We start from the raw sequence: 24,256 nt of genomic DNA, 5'->3' as shown, positions 1-24,256 counted from the left end.
GGCATGTATCCATATTTGAATAAGCAAGCACAATCTGTGGAGATGGAGTATCAAACACCTCCGACAATGATTGCTTTGCTTCTGCAATCAGGCTCCCTACACACGTACGAAGCTTACACATAAGTGATGACTCTGGATATTTGAGAAATATATGGATAGCTGCTCTCGCGACAGCGGTGTGGACGAGAGCTGGCACAAGTTCGCAGCAATAGTAGCTCTCAAGGAAAGCTTTACGGTCTGGATGAATTGAATCTACACAACAAGCACTCAAATAGACATGAAAAAGCTGATCAATGAGCAGCTTCTTTTTGGCAATGTTAGATCTTGTCGGCCATCTTATGATATTGTCTTCGATTGGCCTCGGAAAAGAAGGGAGTTTGAAGTAAGAGCAATAACCTGTCTGCTCTCTGTTAGTTGTATATGTATATGCATGAGGGCGAAGAAGGCATTCCGGTAGTAAGACGCCATCAAAAAGATATTTTGCGCTTAGAAGATGATGTAGATCAGTATATGAATTCAGATTGAAATGGAAGTGTAAAGTATCTGAAGTTGAGAGTAATTCACGAAGATTAGCATTCTCTTGCAGATGGTTATCAGTTTCATCTACAGAATCGTTCGCAGAAGTGGTGCATACGGAATCCAATGGTGCAGCTATTAATTGATGGGTATACATGGCTGAAATGTTGGTCTTGAAATGTGGGGATCAAGGATATCTGTATTCACTTCCTTATCTACTGGGGGTCATTGATATGGAAATCGAGAATCGAGAGTTAATCACTCTAATTTAAGGCTTGATAGGTTCAAGAATAAACTATACTAATTTGCTATAGTTTTTCAAGTAATGTTGAAAAGCACTCACAAGTCCAAGCTGGCTACCCTGACGTGATTATGGTAAAATTTGTAAGTATTGCTAATTGGTTTAAAGGAACATACCGCAACAAACGATTCTTGGATATCTCCCTTTGTGTAGCGGAACAACTCACCAATATATCACATGACATGAAGTAAGATTCTACAGTATACTGTCTTTATGTGAAATATTCCTAATAAGATGTATTCTGAGTTTGATATATGAAAGCACCCTACTAATCTAACCTTTGAGACTTTGATATCTTTTGATATACGAGCACCTATTGGTCCTATGGATTTAGTGGAGTGAGGTATTTTTGTCATTATTATATAGTCGATAAAGCACTGGTCATCAATTATAATATTTCATATTATCTACCTCCAAACCATCAAATTGGGAGTGCATAACAGGGGGCGAAAAACAGCACATATAGTAGTAGCAATGACAGGTGACACGAACTATTTGTAACAGGGGCTCGAATGGTAGACAGGTGATCTTATTAAAAGATAGGGATCGGTGAGGAGCAATAGAAACAACAAGTGGTTGTTAAATAAGAAAAGAATATGATACCTCCGATGAATATACCTTCCCATAAATATTACCATGAAAAATAACAAAGTAATAGCTAATCCATATAATTTAATAATAATGATGTCATCTCATAGCATGAGAAAAGATGAAAACGAGCCGTCCTGTTACACTATTCGAGCCGAATCACATTAAATGAGAATATTAACAGGTCGATATTTCCGAAAATTTAAATGTTACAGTATCTATATATAGTTTTGATAAAACCATATCAATATCTTTAGCTACACAATGCCTTTTATGTTATCATTATCGTCCCTTGTAAGTTTGATAATTATATTAATTCTACCAATATGGATTCTTAAAGATTTCTTATTCAACGCATTAGAAGTTGCTTATTCTATTATAAACTGCTTGGACGTGGACTGCTGACAACAGATTATTAATCCAGATTCTGTTGTCTCACAAGCTCGCAGTATATTCCAGGATATGTAACTAGTTTGGTATGCTCGCTATTAATTGTAGATTTGTCAAATATCAAAGAAATGGTTTAGTTAATAAAAATGAAACTCACCCTGCTTCCTTTACCTCACCATCCTTCATTACAACTAATAGTATGAGGTTAGGATTATTCATACAGCTTTGAGAATATGAAAGCACTCACTGATAAGATCCGAATCTTGCACGGTAGATAATCGATGGGCAATGACAAGTGTCGTACGATCCACCATGGCGCTATCTAGTGCCTCTTGTACCAACTTCTCCGAGTCCGAATCAAGTGCACTGGTGGCTTCATCCAACAATAGGATTTCGGGTTTTCTCAACAGAGCTCTTGCAATAGCAATTCTTTGCTTTTGACCTCCAGAAATCTGCTTCCCCTTATCACCCACCCGTGTATGATATCCATTGGGAAGACTGCAGATGAAGTCGTGTATATTTGCCTTCTTTGCCACCTCTTCGATATCCTCTTGCGTCACTTCTTGGTTCTTTCGCCGCCCAAGCAAGATATTCTCCTTCACCGTCATATCAAACAACACCGGCTCTTGACCAACATAAGTAATTCTTTGTCGTATCGAATCCAGCTGCCAGTCTTTAACATTCATTCCATCAACGAGTACTGCACCCGAATCGCAATCGTACCATCGGAGAAGCAGAGAAATGATGGTCGATTTTCCACATCCACTCGGACCTACTAGGGCGATCTTTTGATATCGTTGAATTTTCATCGATATGTCTCTTAATATAATCGCGTCGGATCTCATTGGATAGGTGAAAGCAACATTTTGCAGTTCAGCAGTACCAGGGGCTATTGCTTCGCATATACCCGGTGCATCTGGATCGATCATTGTTTTTTTATCCAGAAGCTCAAATAAATTGATGGCGGCTTGTCTAGCTTTAACAAATCTGGGCATTTGACCAGAGAATTGGCTTATTCCTATAGATGACCATACGACTGTAAACAATACTACTGCAACTTGATGATAGGTCATTTCGCCTAAATGTATGAATCGCGTTCCGAGATACAATCCCAATACATAGACGAGGTTATTTACACCCTGAGATAAACCATATCCGATGGAAGTAATAAAAGCCTTTTTCATTGCAAAACTATGGGGCACTTGGCAATGATCTGTTTATATAATAACATTTGTCAATTTTAGCTGAAAATTAAAGTCAGATGGATCACCAACCTGCATACTTCTTCTCGAAAACATTCTCAGCGCCAAGTGATGCGATAGTTCTTATTTCGCGAATAGCCTCTCCTGCAACCGTTCCAGCTCTCCTGTATTCTTTTTCTACCTTTCCTGAAAAACTAAATTATATTTCAGTAAATTCTCTTCAAACTATATAAGAATGCAATTACCCATTCAGTGACTTATAGCGGATTATTAATGAACCAATAACAAGAGGCATTGTTGGAAGAAGTACCAAAGTTAACTTCCACCCATAACTGAATGCTATGAGCAACCCAAATAAAACCGCCGAAAAAACACTTCCTCCATCGACAATAATCAAGCTTGGCAATTCTGATATCTCTGTGGCGTCTTTAGCTAATCTGTACGTGAGAGCGCTTGAAGTTTGTTCAGGATGGTCGAAAAAAGCTATTTCTTGATGTAAGAGGTTGCTAAATGTTTTCGCTCGCAATCGTCGAACGAAACGTTCACCACAAAACATAGATACCCCGTTTCTTAGAAAACCTGCAATGGAACAAATGATAGCCAATACGACTATATTACAAGATGTTGTCATATATTTTAGTATGAAAATGGTTGTTAGATTTGATTTCCTTACAAAAGAAGAGAGACACATATTTGGCAGCTTCCTCCACTTGATCAAGTGGCAGACCATATACTTCGATCAAACGACCCATTAACAGACCTGAAATAGGAAAACTCTGGAAATATGATCAGTTAGTTATTATATAAATCTAAACAAGTCTGAAAAAACATCTTACAGCTCCAATAATAAGGCCGCCAAATGTGGCTAATACGATCAACTTCCATTCAGGGGACATCATTTTTAATGTTCTGTATATTGGTCGTTTTTCAGCTGAGATATCTATCCCGATCGCCTCATTCAATTTATTGTCACGTTTGGAGTCATGTATTACGATCGTCTTGCTATCATGCTCTATTTTACTGGTTATATTTGAGGATATATCATTAAGGTTATCTTCCTTGTTGGCCTCATCATCTTTGAGCCGCTGCATTTGTACGTATGCCATATAAGTACCCTCGTTTGCCATTAATTGTGCATGCGAGCCCTGCTCAATTATTCTACCTTTTTCTACCACTACTATCCAATCTGCGTCACGAACCGTAGAGAGTCGATGTGCAATAATTAGGGTCGTCCGATTTTTGGATGCAGATTTCAGTGCTTCTTGCACCAGCTTTTCAGATGTAGTGTCCAGTGCAGAAGTCGCCTCATCTAACAGCAGGATTGCTGGATTACGAATTAAGGCTCTCGCTAAGGCAATACGTTGCTTTTGGCCTCCAGATAGTTGTGAGCCTAATTCTCCAACCCTTGTGTTATATCCCTTATAAACTTAATAAAATTAGTAGATAGGTGAGGAACGGTAAAATAAAAGTAAATATATTTACTGTATATAGTATTAAAAAGTTGAATCAATGTAGATGTTTCCCATGACCAAAATGTATCCTTTAAAAGTTAGTTCATCAAGTAAAACAGCAAAATAATAACTTAATTACAACAAAGAGCATTATCTTATTTAAGAGAGATAGGAAAGATAAGTGGACCCACAGCGAAAGTAGGTATTGCTTAGATTGATATGACATTGTGGCTTCGAATTGTCGGAAGTCGTCTGTGGCATTGCAAAGATGTTCTAGTGTTTCACATGTGTTTTATTCCTTGAGATGTAGTCGCCTTTTGTCCAAATAGCCCTTATATTATTGCGACCGTGTACTCGAATATCTTATATATCACTCGCTGAGGCTCTAATATCGTCATGAAAAAAGGGAGGGGGATGTAGCTCGGGGCTTTGAGATTATTTGATGTATCAATGAGGAGTTTCGATAGAGGAAGGTTCATCGTGGGATATCGTATTGCCTATGTATTAGCATGTGAACTCCTTTTCTTGATCATAGAAAACAAACTAATACATTAGGGTGAGAGCTTCTTGTAGTCAAGTCGATATCCACTTGTAGGTTAAGTATATCTGCAGACAAGTATCACAAGGTCTCCGCCTTCAAATACTACATGACAATGTAAATAATTGACATAAATGGCTTCCATTAAAGTGCCTTGAGTCGAACGCAAAAAGCTAGATTGAGGTTAAAAGTAACCTTTCACTTAATGTACTCAAAAGAATTCAAATGAATGGTACCAATAGAGCAGAGAGTATGAACAGATAGTAGTCTAAATCTAATAGGTTATTGCAATCCTTCAGTTGTTGCATGAGCAGGATTGTAATGAGCAATTCCACAAATGCAAGATATTGATCAAATGTATTATGGTATTAACGAGGTAAGGATTTTATGTGGGAACTGATAGTGTTTCAGTAGCCTATTCAGAAATGATATTCTTTTCAGTTTCAATTTAAGTGATCAAATGAAAGAAAAAGTAAACTATATTGCAATCAGTTCAATATTTTTTATTTAATTTTTAATTTATTTCTGACTTGATTTAGGCTGTACACTCCAGCAACTCCTTTGAAAATATTGTTGGTTTCATCACTTCTAATACATCCAGGAATTGATGTGTGAGCAGCTGCGTCATAGTTCCCCTATATTCCGATGATTGGAGAATATTTAGTGTCATAATATGCTCCCGGAAAATCTTGCGTCGTATCCGAACACTGGGATGCGTTTGAGATATGAATTTTACATCTTCGCAAAAATTACGTGTGACTGTATGAAACCTCAAATTGCATTTAATTTTGGAATTAATTGCACACCTAAAGAAAACTATGCGATAGTTTAAACCCTGCATAATGGGGGGTAAATTGTATAGGCATACCAATCAGCAAGTGTGCAGAATCCAAAAATACATTTACCTTGACATACTCGCCGAATGCCTTTTCTCGCAATTGCTGCATCAAATTTGTTTCCAATCTCCCAGTAGGTGCATCTGATTTGATAAATTGTCGCCAAAGAGCACACCAATCTTCCCAAAAATCGTGATTTATTATAGGAGGATGTACCTTTTGCAGATCGCCTTCAACACAGTATTGAATCACTTCGGTTTGTTTATTTTGCAAATGCGAAGCAAGGCCAACTAGTTTTTGCACGATTATAACATCAGAAAGCGCCCAATCAATGTTCTGTAGCTCCAAGGGCCTAGAATATGCGATAATCTTGGATATGAAAAATATCTTAAAATATAGAATAAGCTAATTTGATAAAATAAATCATCAGTAGTTATAATGTCTTATTACAGTTTTAAACTTATATGACTCGCTATCCATCGTTGTAACCGTCGGTTTGGGAGATGATTTGATAATGTCCATGCTTATTAAAGGCGACTTGTCGCAATTAAATACATAGAACAATTCTCGCCAGCAAACGTTAGCCCTTTGAAATATATGATTTATATAATATCAATAGATAACCTTTGAGGCAAGAAAACGATTGCTATTACCAAATCCTTCTTCTAAACTCAACCTGCACAGGATCATTTTCTGCAACATCGTCCTTGTACATCTGTAGAGAGAGTGCCATCTGAGCAGCCTGCGAATAGAATGTGTATGCATCGTTATACCGTGATAACTCTTGCAGACATGTATCCATATTTGTAAAGGCAAGAACAATCTGTGGAGCTGGAGTATCAAATACATCCGCCAATGATTGTTTTGCCTGCGCAATTAGATTTTCTACACTCATGCAAAGCTTACTCCTAAGTGGTGTCTCTGGATGTAATAGCAGCAAGTGGATAGCTGCTCTCGCGACAGCTGTGTGGACGAGTGCAGGCTCGAGTTCGCAGCAATAGTAGCTTTTAAGAAATCCTTCACGATCTGGATGAATAGAGTCTACACAGCAAGCACTCAAATATACATGAAAAAGTTGATCGATGAGCAGTTTCTCTTTGGCAATGTTAGATCTTGTCGGCCACCTGAAGATTTTATCTTCGATTGGTTTCGGGAATGGGTATTTGAAGTAAGAGCAGTACACTGTATGCTTACTGTTGGTAAATGTGGTGTCTAACTGAGGGCGAAGAAGGTTTTCCGGCAATAAGATGCCATCAAAAAAATATTGAGCGCTGAGAAGATGATGTAGATCAGTATATGAATTAAGCTTGAATTGGAAGTGCAAAGCATCTGAAGTCATAAATTTATCCAAAAGATTAGGACGCTCTCGAAGATGGATATCAGTTTCATCTACAGAATCGTTCGCAGAAGTGGTGAATACGGTATCCATTGGCGCAGATAGCAGTTGGCGGGTATACATAGCGGAAAACACCGTTCTTGAAATGAGGGACCCGAGAATATCTATATTCGCTTCCAAACCCAGCGGAGTTCATTGATAAGAAAATTGAGAACTAAATACTAATTTTAGTATTTAGTTCTCAATACTAATTTAGGTCTCAATAGATACAGGAATAAACTACTACGATATACTTTATTTCCGATTTCTGATAATGTTCTGCTTAATTTAGACCGTTCGTTCCAGAACTTCCTTTGAAAATACTGTCGGTTTAATTTCTTCTAACGCATCCAGGAATTGACAAGCGAGCAGTTGCGATAATGTTCCTCTAATTTCCGGTGTTTGCAAAATATTTAATATTTTTATAATCTCTTGGTATATCTTACGCCGTACTCGAAGATTGGGATGCATTCGAGAAATGAATTTAACATCCTCGCAAACCATATTGGTCACTAAATGAAATCTCGGTTTGCACCTGACATGGGAATTAAACGCTCTCTTGAAGAATCTTATGCAATGGATTAGTCCCTTTTTAATGAAGTTAGCTATGATATATCACTAATCAACAAACAGACAGAAATCTAAAAATACCGTTACCTTGACATACTCATCGAATGCCTTTTCACGCAATTGCTGCATCAAATTCGTTTTCAATCTCCCTGTAGGAGCATTTGATTTGATAAATTGTCGCCAAAGTGCACACCATTGTGTCCAAAAATCAAAGTTTATAATATGAGGATGGATCTCTCGCAGGTCGCCTTCACTGCAGTATGGAATTAATTCGGTTTGTTCATTTTGCAAATATGCAGCAAGGCCAGCCAGTTTTTGCACGATTATAACATCAGGAAGCGCCCAATCAATGTTTTGCAGCTCCAAGAGTTTAGAAAATGTTATGATTTTCATTATGAAATATATCTAAAATAACTAGTTAATTAACTTGATAGAAATAAATATCAGCAGGTTTAATCTCTTACTACCGTCGCAAACTTGTAAGACTCGCTATCTCTCGCCGTCACCGTCGGTTTGGGAGAAGATTTGATAGTGTCCATGCTTATTAGAGGCGGCTTGTCAAAATCAAATACATAGAGCAATTCTCGCATGCAAACATCAGCCCTTAGTAATATTCGATTTATATGGTATCAATGTATAGATTTAAAATAGTTAGCAAGCATAATGGCTGATAATACCAGACTCTTCTTCGAAATTCAAGCTGCATAGGGTCCTTTTCAGTTACGTCGTTCTTATCCATCTGGAGAGTGAGCGCCATCTGTGCGGCCTGCGCGTAGAACACATATGCATCTTTATAGCGAGATATCTCTTGCATACATGTATCCATATTTGCAAAGGCAAGTACAATCTGAGGAGATGGAACATCAAATACGGCCGCTAGCGATTCTTTTGCCTCTGCAAAGAGACTCCCAACGCTCACACGAAGTTTACTCATAAGAGGAGTTTCTGGATGCTTAAGCAATAAGTGGATAGCTGCTCTCACAACAGCGGTGTGGACGAGCGCAGGCTCGAGTTCACAAAAATAATAGCTTTTAAGAAAAGCTTCACGATCTGGGTGAAGAGAGTCTACACAACATGTGCTCAGATAGACATGAAATAGCTGATCGATGAGCAGTTTCTCTTTGGCAATGTTAGATCTTGTTGGCCATCTTAAGATTTTATCTTCAATTGACTTAGGGAAATTGACCTTGAAGTAAGAGCAGTAATCTGTAGGCTTTCTGTTGGTAATTGTTGTATATTTCTGAGGGCAAAAAAGATTTTCTGGCAGTATGATTCCATCAATGAGGTATTGAGCGCTGAAAAGATGATGTAGATCAGTATATGAATTCAGTCTGATTTGAAAGCTCAAGGCATCTGAAGTCAAGAGTAAATCCCAAAGATAAGTACTCGCCTGCAGATGGGTTTCTGCTTCATCTGCTGCATTGTTCGTAGACGTAGAGCATATGGTATTTATTGGCGCAACTTGCAAATGGTGTGTATACATAGCGAAAAACACCGTTCTTGAAAGGGGGAATCGAGGATATCTATATTCGCTTCCAAACCCGGCGGGGTTCATCGAAAAAAGAAATCGAGAACTAAACACTAATTAAAGTCTCGATATATTCAAGAATAAGTCATCCCATTTTACAATAATTTTCGGGCAACTCCTTTTGGGCCAAGGATAACGAGGCTGGATACCCACCTGTACAACCCTAAGAAACAGCACAGACTCAAAGGACCTCTCAAAGCTAGAGAATGAGAATAGCAGATACCATCTTTGTATTATTACATTTTACAATTATCTCTAAACACAGCAGTTTGAATACTTTGATCAATATCTACCTTTTATACTTTTTTATATTTTATTAATGATTTCTATAACTATGAATAAAGCACGATTTTTGCTCCGAAGGAGCTGATACCATCCAGCTTCGTTTCCTTTGGGCAAGAGCCCAAAGGGAATAATACAATATTTTTCGCCGATTCGATTTAAAACGACGCAATAAAAATACTGTATAATCCAACCATTCCAATATACCTTTTCTCAATTTCTGGTATTGTTCTGCTTATATTAGGCTGCTCGCTTCAGCACTTCCTTTGAAAATACCGTTGGTTTCATCACTTCTAATACATCCATGAATTGACAAGCGAGTAGCTTTGATAAAATTCCTCTAATTTCTGGTGTTTGCAGAATATTTAATACATTAATAAGCTCTTGGAATATCTTGCGCCGCATTCGAATATTGGGATGCATTTGAGCGATAAATTTAACATCTTCACAAATAATGTGTGCCACTAGAAGCACTTTGGATTTGCATCTGATTTGGGATATAACCGCCCACTTAAAAAACTTGATACAATGGAATAATAAGCCCTACTTAAATAAATATAATTATATTATAATGCCAATCAACAAGCAGGCAGAAATCCAAAAATACTGTTACCTTGACATACTCATCGAATGCCCTTTTATGCAATTGCTGCATCAAATTTGTGTCTAATCTACCGGTAGGTGCGTCTGACTTGATAAATTGTCGCCAAAGTGCACACCAGTGAAACCAAAAATCGAAATTTACAATAGGAGAGTGGATCTCTCGTAGATCACCTTCACTGCAGAAACGAATTAATTCAGTTCGTTCATTTTGCAAATATGCAGCAAGACCAGCCAATTTTTGAACGATTATATCATCGGGAAGTGCCCAATCAATGTTCTGTAGCTCTAAGAGACCGGAAAACACGGAAATTCCCACCAAAAAACGTATCTGAATATTAGAAAGTTAACATGATGAAATGAATCATCGAAAGCTGTTATATCCCATTACAGTTGCAAACTTATACGATTTGCTATCTTTCGTTGTTACCGTAGGTTTGGGAGATGATTTGATAATATCCATGCTTATTAGAGACGGCTTATCAAAATCAAATACATAGAGCAATTCACGCATGCAAACATCAGCCCTTAGATATATTCGATTTATAAGGCATCAATATATATAATATATAGCAATTAAATGGCCGCTTTTACCAGATTCTTCTTCGAAACTCTATCTGCATAAAATTCTTCTCTGTAGCATTGTCCTTGTCCATATGGAGAGACAGTGCCATCGGTACGGCCTGCGAGAAGTATGTGTATGCATCCTTATATCGAGAAAGCATTTTCAGACACGAATCCATATTTGTAAAGGCAAGAACAATTTGTGGAGATGGAATATCAAATACGTCTGCCAATGATTGATTTGCCTGCTCTAGCAGACTCCATACAGCCATATGGAGCCTATTCTTAAGAGGCGACTCCGGATGTTTGAGTAATAAATGGATAGCCGCTCTTGCGACGGCAGTGTGAACGAGGGCAGGCTCGAGTTCGCAACAATAGTAGCTTTTAAGAAATCCTTCACGATCTGGATGAATAGAGTCTACACAGCAAGTACTCAAATATACATGAAAAAGTTGATCGATGAGTAGCTTCTCTTTGGCAATGTTAGTTCTTGTGGGCCATCTGAGAATTTTGTCTTCAATTTGTTTCGGGAAAGTATGGATCTTGAAATAAGTGCAGTAACTTGTATGTCTTGTGTTCTGTTTCTTGGTAGATGTTGCATTTATCCGAGGGCGAAAAAGACTTTCTGGTAGTAAAACTCCATCAATTAGATACTGAGCGCTGAGGAGATGATGTAGATCAGTATATGAATTCAGTTGGACTTGGAAGCACAAGGCTGAAACTGAGGGTAAATCCCAAAGATTAGGACACTTCTGCAGATGGATTTCCGTAACAGTAGTATCGTTCTCAGAGGTGGAGCATACGAGATTAATTGGCGCAGTCAACAATTGGCGTGTACACATTGTGGAAAATATTTCAATTGAAATGAAGGAATCATGGGTATAAAGTACTTTCCAAGAAAGTTGATGAATAACAATTTTAAAAACCCGATAGATACAGTAAAATCGTATCTGTTTAATATAGTATTTTTCAGATAAAGGTTGGATAAAACACAAGCTCAACCCGGCCACTGAATCGAGTGTATGGTATAAATTATAAGTAGAGTTGATTGGTGAATTGCAACAAACTACAACAAATGAATAAAGAGGAAAACGATTCATATTGTGTAGCTAGACAACTCACCTCTTCTATCACATGATACGAAATAGGATTTATGATATTTTGTTGGATGGATTATTATAATGCACACAACGAGTCTGATCTTTAAAAGCACCTGCTTTAAATCTTTTTTGAAGTTAATGTAACCCATCTATCTTATTTAATGTACCTCACCGAACTTCCGGATTTAATAGGGCAAAGATATCTGTCTATTTCGTTAAGTTGTCAAAAACCAATCATCAGTTTATATTAAAGTTCATATTGCTAAATATTTTAAGGGTGCCAAAATAGAATATTACAAAGTTCTTATATAACTCATTGGAAATAGTTCATTTTGTGTAATAATACTACCTTATCATAGTCAAGACTGGGCTGCCGACCACAATCTATTAGATCACTAATAACTAAGGTTCTGTTGTTTTACTAGCTCGCGGTATATTCCAGCATACGCAACCAGCTTAGCATGCTCGCTATTATTTATGAAATTGTCAAATCAATATCAAGAAATGAATGTGTTAAAAAAACTTACCCAGCCTCTTTTATTTCGCCATCTTTCATTACAACTAATATTATGGGATTATAGGGTTAGAATCACTCATACAATTTTGGTGTATAAAAACACTTACTGATAAGGTCCGAATCTTGCACGGTAGATAATCGATGGGCAATGACAAGTGTCGTACGCCCTATCATTGCACTATCTAATGCCTCCTGCACCAACCTCTCCGAGTCCGAATCCAGTGCACTGGTGGCTTCATCCAACAACAAGATCTCAGGTTTTCTTAGCAGAGCTCTTGCAATAGCAATTCTTTGCTTTTGGCCTCCAGAAATCTGCTTCCCCTTATCACCCACCCGTGTATGATATCCATTGGGAAGACTGCAGATGAAGTCGTGTATGTTTGCCTTCTTTGCCACCTCTTCGATATCCTCTTGCGTCACTTCTTGTTCTTTTCGCCGCCCAAGTAGGATATTCTCCTTCACCGTCATATCAAACAACACCGGCTCTTGGCCAACGTACGCAATTCTTTGTCGCATAGAATCCAGCTGCCACTCTTTGACATTTATACCATCAACAGATACCTCACCAGAATTGCAATCGTACCATCGGAGCAACAGAGAAATGATGGTCGATTTTCCACATCCACTCGGACCTACTAGGGCGATCTTATTGTATCGACGAATCAGCATTGATATGTCTCTTAGTATAATTGCGCCGGATCTCATCGGATATGAGAAAGTGACATTTCGCAATTCTGCAGTTCCAGGAGTTACTGCTTCACATTTACCCGGTGCATCTGGATCGATCATCGTTTTTTTATCCAGCAATTCAAATAAATTGATGGCCGCTTGTTTAGCTTTTACAAATCTGGGCATTTGACCAGAGAAGTGACTTAGTCCTAGAGATGACCAGACGACAGTAAACAACACTACTGCGACTTGCTGAGAGGTCATTTCACCAGAATGTATGAAACGTGCTCCGAGATATAATCCCAATATATTAACAAGACTATGTAAACCTTGAGATAATCCAAATCCGATAGACGTAAAAAAAGCCTTTTTCATTGCGAAACTATGGGGCACTTGGCAATGTTCTGTTTTAAAATATTCAGTCATCAATATAAATGAAATTTAGGACCGGATGCAGCACTAACCTGCATCCTTCAAAAATTTCCTCGATGCCTAGTGACGCAATGGTCCTTATTTCACGAATTGCTTCTCCGGCAACGGTTCCAGTAATCCGATATTCTTTTTCCACTTTCCTTGAAAACCTAACATTATACTTTAGTTATTTTTCATCAAATTACACAATCAATATTATTACCCATTCAGTGATTTATAACGTAATAACAATGAACCTATAACAAGAGGCATTGTCGGTAGAAGTGCTAATGTTAATTTCCACCCATAGTTAAAGGCTATGAGTAACCCAAATAAAACTGCAGAAAAAGCGCTCCCTCCATCAACAATAATCATTTTTGGTAATTCTGATATCTCTGTGGCGTCTTTAGCTATTCTGTAAGTAAGAGAACTAGTAGTGTGTTCAGGGTGGTCGAAAAAAGCAATTTCTTGGCGTAAGAGGCTGCTGAATGTTTGCGCTCGCAATCGTCGAATAGAACGTTCGCCACAAAAAAGAGCAACCCCATTTCTTAGAAAAGCTGCAAAAAACCCTGTGATTGCCAACACGACTATATTTCAAAGTGCTGTTATTCGTCATATCCAGAAATATTTGATTAAATACTTGAGTTTCCATACCGTATATGAGAGACCAAAATCTGGCAGTCCCCTCTACTTGTTCAACGGGAAGTCCAAGAACATCAATCATACGACCAATTAACAGACCTCCTATAGGGTAGCTCTGAATTAAAAATAATTGATTAGATTATTGCAATTATAGAAAGGCCGAAAAGCAACCCACAGCTCCAATAACAAGGCCACCAAATGTGGCTAATCCAATCAACTTCCATTCAGGGGACATCAATCGCAATGTCCTATATAGTGGTCGTTTCTCTGCTATGATTTTTACGCTGATTGACTCTCCCAATTTGTTGTTATGCTTCAATGTTACACTAGTCTTGCTAACTAGCTCTATTTCACTCGCACTCTTGAAGGATGAATCGATGATGCTCTTTTCCTTGTTGTCCTCATCAATTTTGAGTTGTTGCCTATGTACATATGCCATATAAATGCCCTCTTTTGACATTAATTCTGCATGTGTTCCCTGCTCGGCTAACTTTCCATTTTCCATCACTACAATCCAATCGGCCTCACGAACCGTAGAAAGTCGATGTGCAATGATTATAGTCGTTCGATTTTTGGAGGCTGATTTCAGAGCTTCTTGTACTAACTTTTCAGATGCAGTATCCAGGGCGGATGTCGCTTCATCTAACAATAGGATTGCTGGATTTCGAAGTGCAATCGGCTCCTTGCTAGCATTAGTGATCGGTCCTTCTCAGACTGCTTGGCTCTAAGAGGATATCGGAATTCGATGTATGTCGGTTAAGCGCACAGATTTCAAAATCTGATATCCGGGACGAATGACTTGGCAGAGGGAAACTAAAGACCCGAAGGTGACCGAGCCAATTTGTTCTCCCCGCGACGAAGGTGGAATGTTCCACGGTAGCGTACCTAATATATAATATGCCAAATCGGGACTGCTAAGGCATCGTTGAAATTGGAACTGGAGTTTTCAAAGTGATATTGGGTGATTTTGACAGGGAAATCAGCCACCTTGTTTTAAACTTCGGTATATAAATCCTCTCCAAATCTAGGGTTGGAAATCCGACGATTCAGACCCTGGGATGATTGGGAGAGACCTGTAACCTGGAAATTTCGCTGGATCCTGCCAGGTTTGAAATCTCCTAAGCTTTACATTTGCTCTTTTGTTGAGATGATTCTTTTATATTGTTATATTATCTCTTGCTTATTTGTTTTTTTAAATAAGGCGAGGATGCATAGTAATTATTTACATAATTATTTCGCTATTGATAAAAGTCAACTTGCTTTATCTATTAAGTCAGCACAGTGGACTCCTTTAGATTTCAAATACAATTCGTTTAAAGTTGCTCATTCTGTCTAATAATATTGTCCCATCTTCGTGAATTCCACTAGTGAGTAATGGTCATATACTGTTGGATCACTAATATTTGAGATTCTGTTGCCTCACTAGCTCGCGGTATATCCCAGGATAAGCAATCAACTTGGCATGGTCGCTATTAATTAGAACCAAATTGCCATATCGATATCAAGAAATGGACCATTAAAGAAAAAATAATCTTACCCTGCTTCCTGTATCTCACCATCTTTCATTACAACTATTATTATGGAATTAGGTGCATCGATATAACTTTAAGTATATGCAATTACTCACTGATAACATCCGAATCTTGCACGGTAGATAATCGATGGGCAATGACAAGTGTCGTACGCCCTACCATTGCACTATCTAATGCCTCCTGTACCAACCTCTCCGAGTCCGAATCAAGTGCACTGGTAGCTTCATCCAACAACAAGATCTCAGGTTTTCTCAACAGAGCTCTTGCAATAGCAATTCTTTGCTTTTGACCTCCAGAAATCTGCTTCCCCTTATCACCCACCCGTGTATGATATCCATTGGGAAGACTGCAGATGAAGTCGTGTATGTTTGCCTTCTTTGCCACCTCTTCGATATCCTCTTGCGTCACTTCTTGTTCTTTTCGCCGCCCAAGTAGGATATTCTCCTTCACCGTCATATCAAACAACACCGGCTCTTGGCCAACGTACGCAATTCTTTGTCGCATCGAATCCAGCTGCCACTCTTTGACATTTATACCATCAACAGATACCTCACCAGAATTGCAATCGTACCATCGGAGCAACAGAGAAATGATGTTGACTTTCCACACCCACTCGGATCTACTAGGGCGACCTTAAAATATCGCCGAATTGACATTGATATATCGCTTAGTATAATTGCGTCGGATCTCATTGGATAGGTGAAAGTGGCATTTTGTAATTCTGCAGTCCCAGGAATTATCGCTTCGCATTTACCCAGTGCATCTGGATCGATAATCGGTTTTTTATCCAGCAATGCAAATATATTGATGGCCGCTTGTTTTGCTTTTACAAATCTTGGCAACTGACCGGAGAGTTGGCTTATTGCTGCAGAGGACCATACAAATGTAAACAGCACTACTGCGACTTGCTGAGAGCTCATTTCGCCAGAGTGTATGAGACGTGTTTCAAGATACAACCCCAAGATATAGATTAGATTATGTAATCCGCTCGATAACCCAAATCCGATAGAGGTAAAAATGCTTTTTTCATTGCAAAGCTATGAGGTACCTGACAATACCCTATTTATAAACCTATACTCGTCAAATAAAGCTGGAAACGGTTAACCGCATCACCGACCTGCATATTTCATTTCGAAAACATCCTCAACTCCAAGTGATGTGATGGTTCTTATTTCGCGAATTGCCTCTCCAGCAACTGCTCCAGCTAGCCGATATTCTTTTTCCATCTTCCCTGAAAATCTAAAATTATATTTTAGCTACTACTAGTTGAATTATGCAACCACCATGATTACCCTCCCAGTGACTTATAGCGGAAAAACAATGAACCTATTATAAGAGGCACGGTCGGTAGTAGCATCAAGGTCAATTTCCATCCATATCTAAAAGCTATGAATAATCCGAAAACAGCTGCCGAGAGAGCACTTCCTCCATCAATAATGATCATTTTCGGCAATTCTGTTATCTCTGTAGCGTCTTTGGATAATCTATACGTAAGAGCACTTGTAGTGTGTTCAGGATGGTCGAAATATGCTGTTGCTTGCTGCAAGAGATTACTGAACGTTTGCGCTCGCAATCGTCGAACAAATCGCTCACCACAAAACATAGTAATCCCGTCTCTGAGAATAGTCGCAAAGAAACTTATAAGGGCCAACACAACTATAATGCAAGAGGGTATTATACGTAAATTTTAGTCCGAACAGAATTGAGTAAAACCCGAGTTTCTTACGGTATATGAGCGACCAAAATTTGGCAGCCTCCTCCACTTGATCTACTGGTAGACCAAGCACTTCCACCATACAACCAATTAACAGACCGCTAATAGGATCAACCTGGAAAAATAATCATTTAGCAATTATATCTGATTAGAAAAAACTAAAAAGCAACTCACAGCTCCATAAACAAGACCACCAAATGCGGCTAATCCAATCCACTTCCATTCTGGGGACATCGATCGCAACGCCCTATATATTGGTCGTTTTTCAGAAGTGATATCCACTCCAACTGAATTTACCAATTTGTTGGTACAATTCGAATCAATTGTTAAACTAGTCTTGTTTTTGTGCTCTATTTTACTCGCAACCTTAAAGTTTGAATCAATAGAACTTTCTTCCTTGTTATCCTCGTCATCTTTTAGCTGTTGCTTTTGCACGTAGGCCATATAAGTGCCCTCAATTGCCATTAATTCTGCATGTGTGCCCTGCTCAACTACCTTTCCATTTTCTATCACTACAATCCAATCGGTCTCACGAATCGTTGAAAGTCGATGTGCAATGATTAGAGTCGTCCGATTTTTGGATGCAGATTTCAGAGCGTCTTGCATCAGCTTTTCAGATGTGGTATCCAGAGCGGACGTCGCTTCATCCAGCAACAGTATTGCTGGATTACGAATTAAGGCTCTCGCCAGTGCAATGCGCTGCTTTTGGCCTCCGGATAGTTGAGAGCCCAGTTCACCAACCCTTGTGTCATACTATGAGGCAAACTGCTGATGAAATCGTGACAATTTGCCATAATACATGCTTCCTCGATCTCCTTTTGTGTCGGATTGCGATTGGAAGCACCAAGAGCGATGTTGTTGCGAATAGAGTCATCGAATAGGAATGGTTCTTGCCCTACTACTCCTATTTGTTTCCGCAGCCAACTTACATCAAGCTCACGCAAATCCACTCCATCCAGCAGAATCTTTCCCGAGATTAGATCATAAAAGCGTTGTATCAAATGAGTAATGGTTGATTTTCCTCCTCCAGAAGCACCAACGATTGCAACTGTTTTTCCACTAGGAATTCTAAGGTCGATTCCAGACAAGACTTGGATACTGGGTCGAGAAGGATAGCTGAAATGAACATCATGAAATGTGAGATCACCCTGGCAAGCACTACGCTTTATACCCTTGCTCTGAAATTTTATACTCGATGTAATAGCTGGCTTACGGTCAATGACTGGAAATATTTTATGCGCTGCTACCTGAGCTTCCACAAGTGCCTTGTAATTGGGTGCTATTTCGCTAAAAATTTGGATGGATTTAGTTATCATTCAGAAGCTTGCAAAGAATAGAAAAAAATTACCCTATTGTATAGGATCCTGCAACTATTAGAAAAAAGGCTTGCAATGAAGCCGTTCTTGAGATAAATCCTTGAGAAATTAGGCGTGCTCCATACCAAAATGCTAAGCTATAGGCACTAAAATCAATGAACATAACCAGTCCCATGCAAATGCCTTCAAAATCAATGTTAAAAATACACATTCACATATTAAGTATTACCGTTAATTGCCTCACCAGTTTTCCAAGCTTTCCGAACGCCAGCTTGATAGGCAATATTGAGATATGAATTAAGGAGATGGACAAAATGAGGTTGCATGGAAAAGGCGATAATGGTGCGAATTCCGGAAACACATTGTTCTATCAAGGTTCCGGCATTCTGCACTTTTTCGGTCTGATCTTTTAATACTTGTGCGAATGCATAGCCTGAAAATATAAGCATCGGTACAATCGCAAGCAATACAACTGACAACCTCCACCCATAATAAAATGCTAGGGTAAAGCAAGCTATGGCAAAAAATATGTCCTTCAGGAGGAACCCAACTTTCTCTGAAAGGCCATCTTGGATAAGCAGGGTATCCGATGAAAGACGAGTGTTGAGTGACTCCGACTGATTAAGATCAAACCAGCTCTGATCTTGGTGGAGAATTGAATGGAAGTAGAGCTCGCGGATACGCTATGCAAATGTCACGGAATGCATTCAAAATCCATATCATGGAATTTATGAATCAATTATCTACCTTTGTCTGGTTCTCACCTGCAAGGGACCAAAAACAATTTAACAAATACGATGAAAGCATGACTGAAATAACTATTCCCAAAAACGGCACAATATCACTGATTATTTCCTGGCTGTTAGTATTAGAGTCTCCTATCGAACTGATGGTAGCGACAGCTTTCCAAAGCAATACAATAGCAAACGACCTAGAAACGCCTGCCGTAACACTAGATAATATTCCGAGGCTATAGGAAATATATGATAAGATTTTGGAATCGACCTAGATTTCAAATCAATATCTACAAAATCAAGAGCACATCAAATTGGCTAGCATATCGATAAAGGCGAAAGTAATATATCTTGGAGGTTTTCTCATTATGTTTTCGCAGCTTGAGAAATAAGGTGCTAAAAATTTTCTTCTCTTCAACTGTGAGGTAGATTTGGCATTACTAGCACCATTTGAGTCGGAAAGCTCCATCGATGACGTAAAAATGGTGCTCCTATACTTGGATAGGATTACTTGAACGTCAATAATGCAATAAAAATACGTTCCAAGAAAAATTTACACATATATACCGACCTCGAAAATTCTTTATATATTTTCTAATTTAATACTCAAAAACATACATAAAAGTTGTTGTGTAACAAATCCAAAGGATTTTAGAGTGTTTAAGGTTAGCTTTTGTATTGCCTTGGTGTGAATGATGGTATATCTAAGCCATTTAATTGGCATCTAATAGCCCCCATCATTGTGTTAAATATTGAATGCTTAGTTTCTTTATTAACTTCACAACATCTGGCATAAACCTATAGTGAATCGAGTTTTAAGTATATTGCAATTATCTTATTAAATGTTACAATTTCAATTAAGAGCGTGATATAGAATGTGGGGCGAAAAGCTTCAATCGATTTTAGAAAATATTAGTGTCATCAAAAAAGCATTTATTCTCAGGATATTGAACGGAGTCAAGTTTTACGTTAAGATTATTCACATGGTACCGGAATAACGGCGGCCAACACCTTGAATCACAAAGTGAAGTTCCTTGGCACTATATTGGTTCGTTTCAGTAGGTAGCCAATCTGATCCTAATAAAAATAGAAAGTAGGTAGAGTGCAATAAAATTAATGTAGGTTTGTTTATATAGGATTAGGATAAATGATACAGTGTGGGTGCTTTTCAAGACCAAACTCAAAATTCTTTTAAAAGGTTGTGCACCAAAAACAAATAACCAAATGACAACAAAAACCATATCCCTTACTAAGAGATAAGGGTAGTTAAGTCGCTACATTGTCCCTCCTTCGAGGTTAGACATCGCGCCGATTGAGACGATACAGCGACTTTAATTCGTCAAATGACACCTGGAGCATTATAAAGATGTTTAAGTGGCTCACACATGATTTTTCATCGTGATATAGTCGCCATTTGAACAAATCTTCTTTTTCTGTGACCGTGTAGTCGAAGGATATCTTCCTCCCCATTCTCTGAGGATTTAGAATAGTTTTGGATAATGGAAGGAAGGTATAGCTCGTGTGCCCTGAGCTCGTTTGGAGTATATGCAAAGGGTTTCAGTTGAAACATGATTAGCATCTGATGAATTCAAAAAATGCACGATAAGTGTGGAGGCACGCTGATTCACTTTTTTTTCATGAAAAGCGGTCCAAAATACTGAGGTATGAACTTCTTTGTATTCTCATCAACGTCCACAGGCTGTTGTAGTTTCTCTGCAATAAACCTCACAGTGTTCCTAACCTCAAATTCAACCGGACGATGTCATTTCGCTTCGAGCCATAAGCAGTAAAGTAGAGTGGCGTTGAAGAAAGATTTTTATTTATTTTACTCTAAGTGATTCAGTGTGTAGCATCAACAGAGCGACGGGTATGAACAGATGGTATCCTAAGTTTAGAAAATATGGCAATACCTCACTTGTTGATTGAAAAGGTTTACTATAGGCAATTCTACGAATGCAAGGTAATGATCCCAGGCGCCATGGTATAAACTAAGGAAGAGACAAAGCATTTCCACTAGTGTCTGATTGCGTCGTTAAGTTGTCCCGTCTGTCTGAGTGTGCTGAGCCGTACTCAGTGACAATCATGCCCATAGTGTCGAATGGGGTTCGTTCCAGAATGCTGATGTGAATTTGGTATCTCCGCCTGCTTTGTTACGCTTGGATATTCCGTGTACCGGAAACAGCATGTTCTAATAAAGTCGAGTAAGTTGGGAGAGTTGAACAGCGGTGATGGTCGCGTTGTTTTGGAAAAAATATGCGCATATTTAGTCAATCGATCTACTAACTCCGTGTCACGTCATAGCCATCCAGTGATCGCGAGAAATTTGTAAGCAAGCCCATGGAAACTTGACACATTTGCCTTGGTATATGCTATAGTGTGAGAAGGTCGGACGTCTTGTGAAATGATTACTTATCCTGTTAGCTGGGAGCGTAACTAGATACGATATTTCGAGTATCAAAGCCATTTCGAGCCGATATTATTATCGCTGAAGCAATTCTAACGACCTGTTTCTTTCTGAGTAGGTCGAGCTGGCCATGCACCTTTTGTATTAGTGAGTACCTGAAATTTGCATGATCAAGAATGATGAAGCGATCTTGATCATTATTGCCTAAACTTTGCAGGAATAAAACCCCATACTTCGTAAAGAAAGCCTACACTTAAGTTCTTCTGCCCTTGGGGTCTAGTGTTAGAATGCTGATTACCCAGGAGAACTTTTAGTCGCGATCGTAACAGGCAAATCTCTCATCATTGAAGATCTGAGAAAAAGGAAGAGTGGGAGCGGCGCTTTTACTTCTGAAAAAGACTTCCTAGATATTGAATCTATGCTGGCATGAGATCAACCAGGGTTGTGATTTATAGCCATTATATTGTGGTGAGGTTCTACGTGAATTGTTCAGAGAAGAAATCCAGCATATTTGGTCATCGAAATCCATAATCCATCGGAGCACAATATGGTCGGTATCCGAAACTTGGAGCTGGCAAGATAGGCTAAGTTTGGTGAATGACCATATTACACCCAGACACTCCATCTCGGCTGCCAAATAATACTGCTCTGCAGGCTTGAGCTAAAGGAAAGGTACCAGATGACGCTCTAGGATCTCTCATCACGTTCTGCATCTTCATGTTTTCGTGTAAGTAGGACACAGAGTCCAACAGCGCTAGCATCGTTGTAAAGGTGGAATGGTCGAATAAAGTCAGGATGAGCTGGAATTGGTGCAGAGCAGTCTCTTTCAGTAACAAGAAAGAGGGGTACTTCTCCACTTCCTTCCTGAGTCTGCGTTATTTTTGATCGAACAGTTGGTGGCTTAGGGGCATATTTTTAACCTCGTATAAAATGACAGTGCATTTAAAGGCTGAAAAATTACGGCGATTGATTTTACACATTGCGAGACGACCTGCGTTTCTTCTTCCAGAGTCGCAATCATTTGTCCAGAGACTGAACGATCGCGCACGGTGAGTTTTGGGGAGAAGAGGTGTGGCTACTTCCATGTGTGAGAGAGAGCTTCGCCGAGCAGTACAAAAGATATTCTTCAAAGGCCTTGGTCGAAATCACTCACCAATATAGACTACCGAAAACTCCTTTATAGAATATTCCAAAGAAATGACCCATTAGTTTCTAAGAAACGCGGGGTCCATTCGTTACTCTGAGCGTCATTCGAGCATATAGGTGTATACCCATGTAGGTTCGAAATGTAGCCACTAATTGAACCTCCTCTGAGGTGAATAAACAGCGGAACTCTCTTTGGCATCTAACGTCGTAGCCCGTGTCTTTTCGGAGTAATGGGGCAATATGATGGCGATCCTCGGCTATGGATACCGGTCAGCGAGGTTACTGTATTCAATCGTAGAAAATCGATGCAAAATCGTAGCCGTACAGCCTTTTTTGGGACAAGGATGGCTGGTACTGCCTAAAGGGAAATGGGCTCTTCAGCTTCTCCTTGTGCCGTAAGTTCTCCTTTTAGATAATTGTCGATCTGAGTAGGAAACATACTATTTTGAGAAATATGAATTCTTTCCATATCCTGAATCAAGATTAAAAGTCCGACGATTCTCCTGAATTCAGACATGAGGATGGTTGGGTGAGGCTTGTAATAATGGGATTCCGTGGGATATATCCCAAAATCCTCACGGTAAACAGCAAGGCAGAGCGGCTTCATTAAAATTCATGCATGCCCTGGGCGGCGCTCCTAAATCCGACCGGGCACTTGAAAGGCTTGGCGTATCGGCAACTAGTACGCGACTTAGGCTGAGAGTTGATGTGTCCAATCCCATTTCCCAAGCGCAGCCCAGTAAATATTGCCGGGAAGATAATGGGAAGCAACAGCGGTAACATGCGGTGGCATCAGCTTGTCTTAAACCATATTTCAACACTACCCAGAAACTGCAGGGCATTCACAACAAGTCTGGGGTCAGCCCGTTCATTAGTGAATATCAACAACATAGTTACTCAGTGGAAATTCGAGACAAGAGTCTTGATTGCACTGGGTCTCCATTTAATTTGAGAATAGCATCGCTGCCAAGAAACTAGCTTGACAAAGTGTAACAGCTAAACACCAATTGTAGCGGTGCTCTGTGGTAGACTTAATAATAAGAGTAAATCAGTGAGGAACAATAAAACAAAACAATGGGTTTAAATAATTATTGATGTTGATCGTACTAATTAAGAGATGGAAGGATAGAAATATCTTTATCATCGAAATCATGAGATTCTGTCATTCAAATACTCAGAGAGGTGAGGTTCGAGTAGTTTGTTTTGCCGCAGTTATTAAGTGCAAGCTTTGTAGTTTAAATGGGAAGTATTTGTGAAGAAGTCATCAAGCTAAAATAACAATTGCTACTGTATAGTGATAAAATAGATGACCACTTTATATTATAGAATT

General features: G+C 39.0%; 7 protein-coding genes across 7 annotated transcripts; 1 reads left to right on the top strand and 6 right to left on the bottom strand.

The window, feature by feature from the left end:
- Nucleotides 1–1,820: 1,820 nt before the first annotated feature.
- VTP21DRAFT_8141 (uncharacterized protein) lies at nt 1,821–7,281 on the bottom strand (the record flags this gene model as incomplete). The annotated part of the gene is made up of 10 exons (XM_069398960.1): nt 1,821–1,890; nt 1,953–1,986; nt 2,043–2,873; nt 2,946–3,008; nt 3,070–3,191; nt 3,243–3,576; nt 3,671–3,773; nt 3,834–4,415; nt 5,892–6,174; nt 6,476–7,281. 10 exons carry the CDS (start codon nt 7,279–7,281, stop codon nt 1,821–1,823), a joined length of 3,228 nt encoding a protein of 1,075 aa, XP_069245884.1.
- Nucleotides 7,282–7,815: 534 nt separating this feature from the next.
- VTP21DRAFT_8140 (uncharacterized protein) lies at nt 7,816–8,701 on the bottom strand (the record flags this gene model as incomplete). Its single annotated transcript, XM_069398959.1, has 3 exons — nt 7,816–8,172; nt 8,235–8,370; nt 8,445–8,701. The coding sequence occupies 3 exons, from the start codon at nt 8,699–8,701 to the stop codon at nt 7,816–7,818; spliced, it is 750 nt and encodes a 249-aa protein (XP_069245883.1).
- Nucleotides 8,702–9,817: 1,116 nt separating this feature from the next.
- VTP21DRAFT_8139 (uncharacterized protein) lies at nt 9,818–11,013 on the bottom strand (the record flags this gene model as incomplete). Its single annotated transcript, XM_069398957.1, has 5 exons — nt 9,818–10,120; nt 10,191–10,508; nt 10,569–10,704; nt 10,772–10,884; nt 10,966–11,013. The coding sequence occupies 5 exons, from the start codon at nt 11,011–11,013 to the stop codon at nt 9,818–9,820; spliced, it is 918 nt and encodes a 305-aa protein (XP_069245882.1).
- Nucleotides 11,014–12,236: 1,223 nt separating this feature from the next.
- On the bottom strand, nt 12,237–13,291 carry VTP21DRAFT_8138 (uncharacterized protein; the record flags this gene model as incomplete). The annotated part of the gene is made up of 3 exons (XM_069398956.1): nt 12,237–12,309; nt 12,369–12,402; nt 12,466–13,291. The coding sequence occupies 3 exons, from the start codon at nt 13,289–13,291 to the stop codon at nt 12,237–12,239; spliced, it is 933 nt and encodes a 310-aa protein (XP_069245881.1).
- Nucleotides 13,292–15,476: 2,185 nt separating this feature from the next.
- VTP21DRAFT_8137 (uncharacterized protein) lies at nt 15,477–19,449 on the bottom strand (the record flags this gene model as incomplete). Its single annotated transcript, XM_069398955.1, has 12 exons — nt 15,477–15,549; nt 15,618–15,651; nt 15,708–16,244; nt 16,367–16,477; nt 16,730–16,851; nt 16,905–17,268; nt 17,339–17,441; nt 17,501–18,079; nt 18,256–18,613; nt 18,675–18,696; nt 18,872–19,325; nt 19,390–19,449. The coding sequence occupies 12 exons, from the start codon at nt 19,447–19,449 to the stop codon at nt 15,477–15,479; spliced, it is 2,817 nt and encodes a 938-aa protein (XP_069245880.1).
- A 2,734-nt stretch (nt 19,450–22,183) lies between these two features.
- Nucleotides 22,184–22,801, bottom strand: VTP21DRAFT_8136 (uncharacterized protein; the record flags this gene model as incomplete). Its single annotated transcript, XM_069398954.1, has 2 exons — nt 22,184–22,441; nt 22,742–22,801. 2 exons carry the CDS (start codon nt 22,799–22,801, stop codon nt 22,184–22,186), a joined length of 318 nt encoding a protein of 105 aa, XP_069245879.1.
- Nucleotides 22,802–23,156: 355 nt separating this feature from the next.
- Nucleotides 23,157–23,706, top strand: VTP21DRAFT_8135 (uncharacterized protein; the record flags this gene model as incomplete). The annotated part of the gene is made up of 3 exons (XM_069398953.1): nt 23,157–23,195; nt 23,246–23,321; nt 23,519–23,706. The coding sequence occupies 3 exons, from the start codon at nt 23,157–23,159 to the stop codon at nt 23,704–23,706; spliced, it is 303 nt and encodes a 100-aa protein (XP_069245878.1).
- Nucleotides 23,707–24,256: the final 550 nt, after the last annotated feature.

Source organism: Calcarisporiella thermophila (assembly GCF_041956535.1).
Source record: "Calcarisporiella thermophila strain CBS 279.70 unplaced genomic scaffold VTP21scaffold_37, whole genome shotgun sequence".
NCBI classification, from domain to species: Eukaryota; Fungi; Calcarisporiellomycota; class Calcarisporiellomycetes; order Calcarisporiellales; family Calcarisporiellaceae; genus Calcarisporiella; species Calcarisporiella thermophila.
Note: the sequence above shows the minus strand (reverse complement) of the source record. Positions and strands in the feature narration are given on the sequence as shown.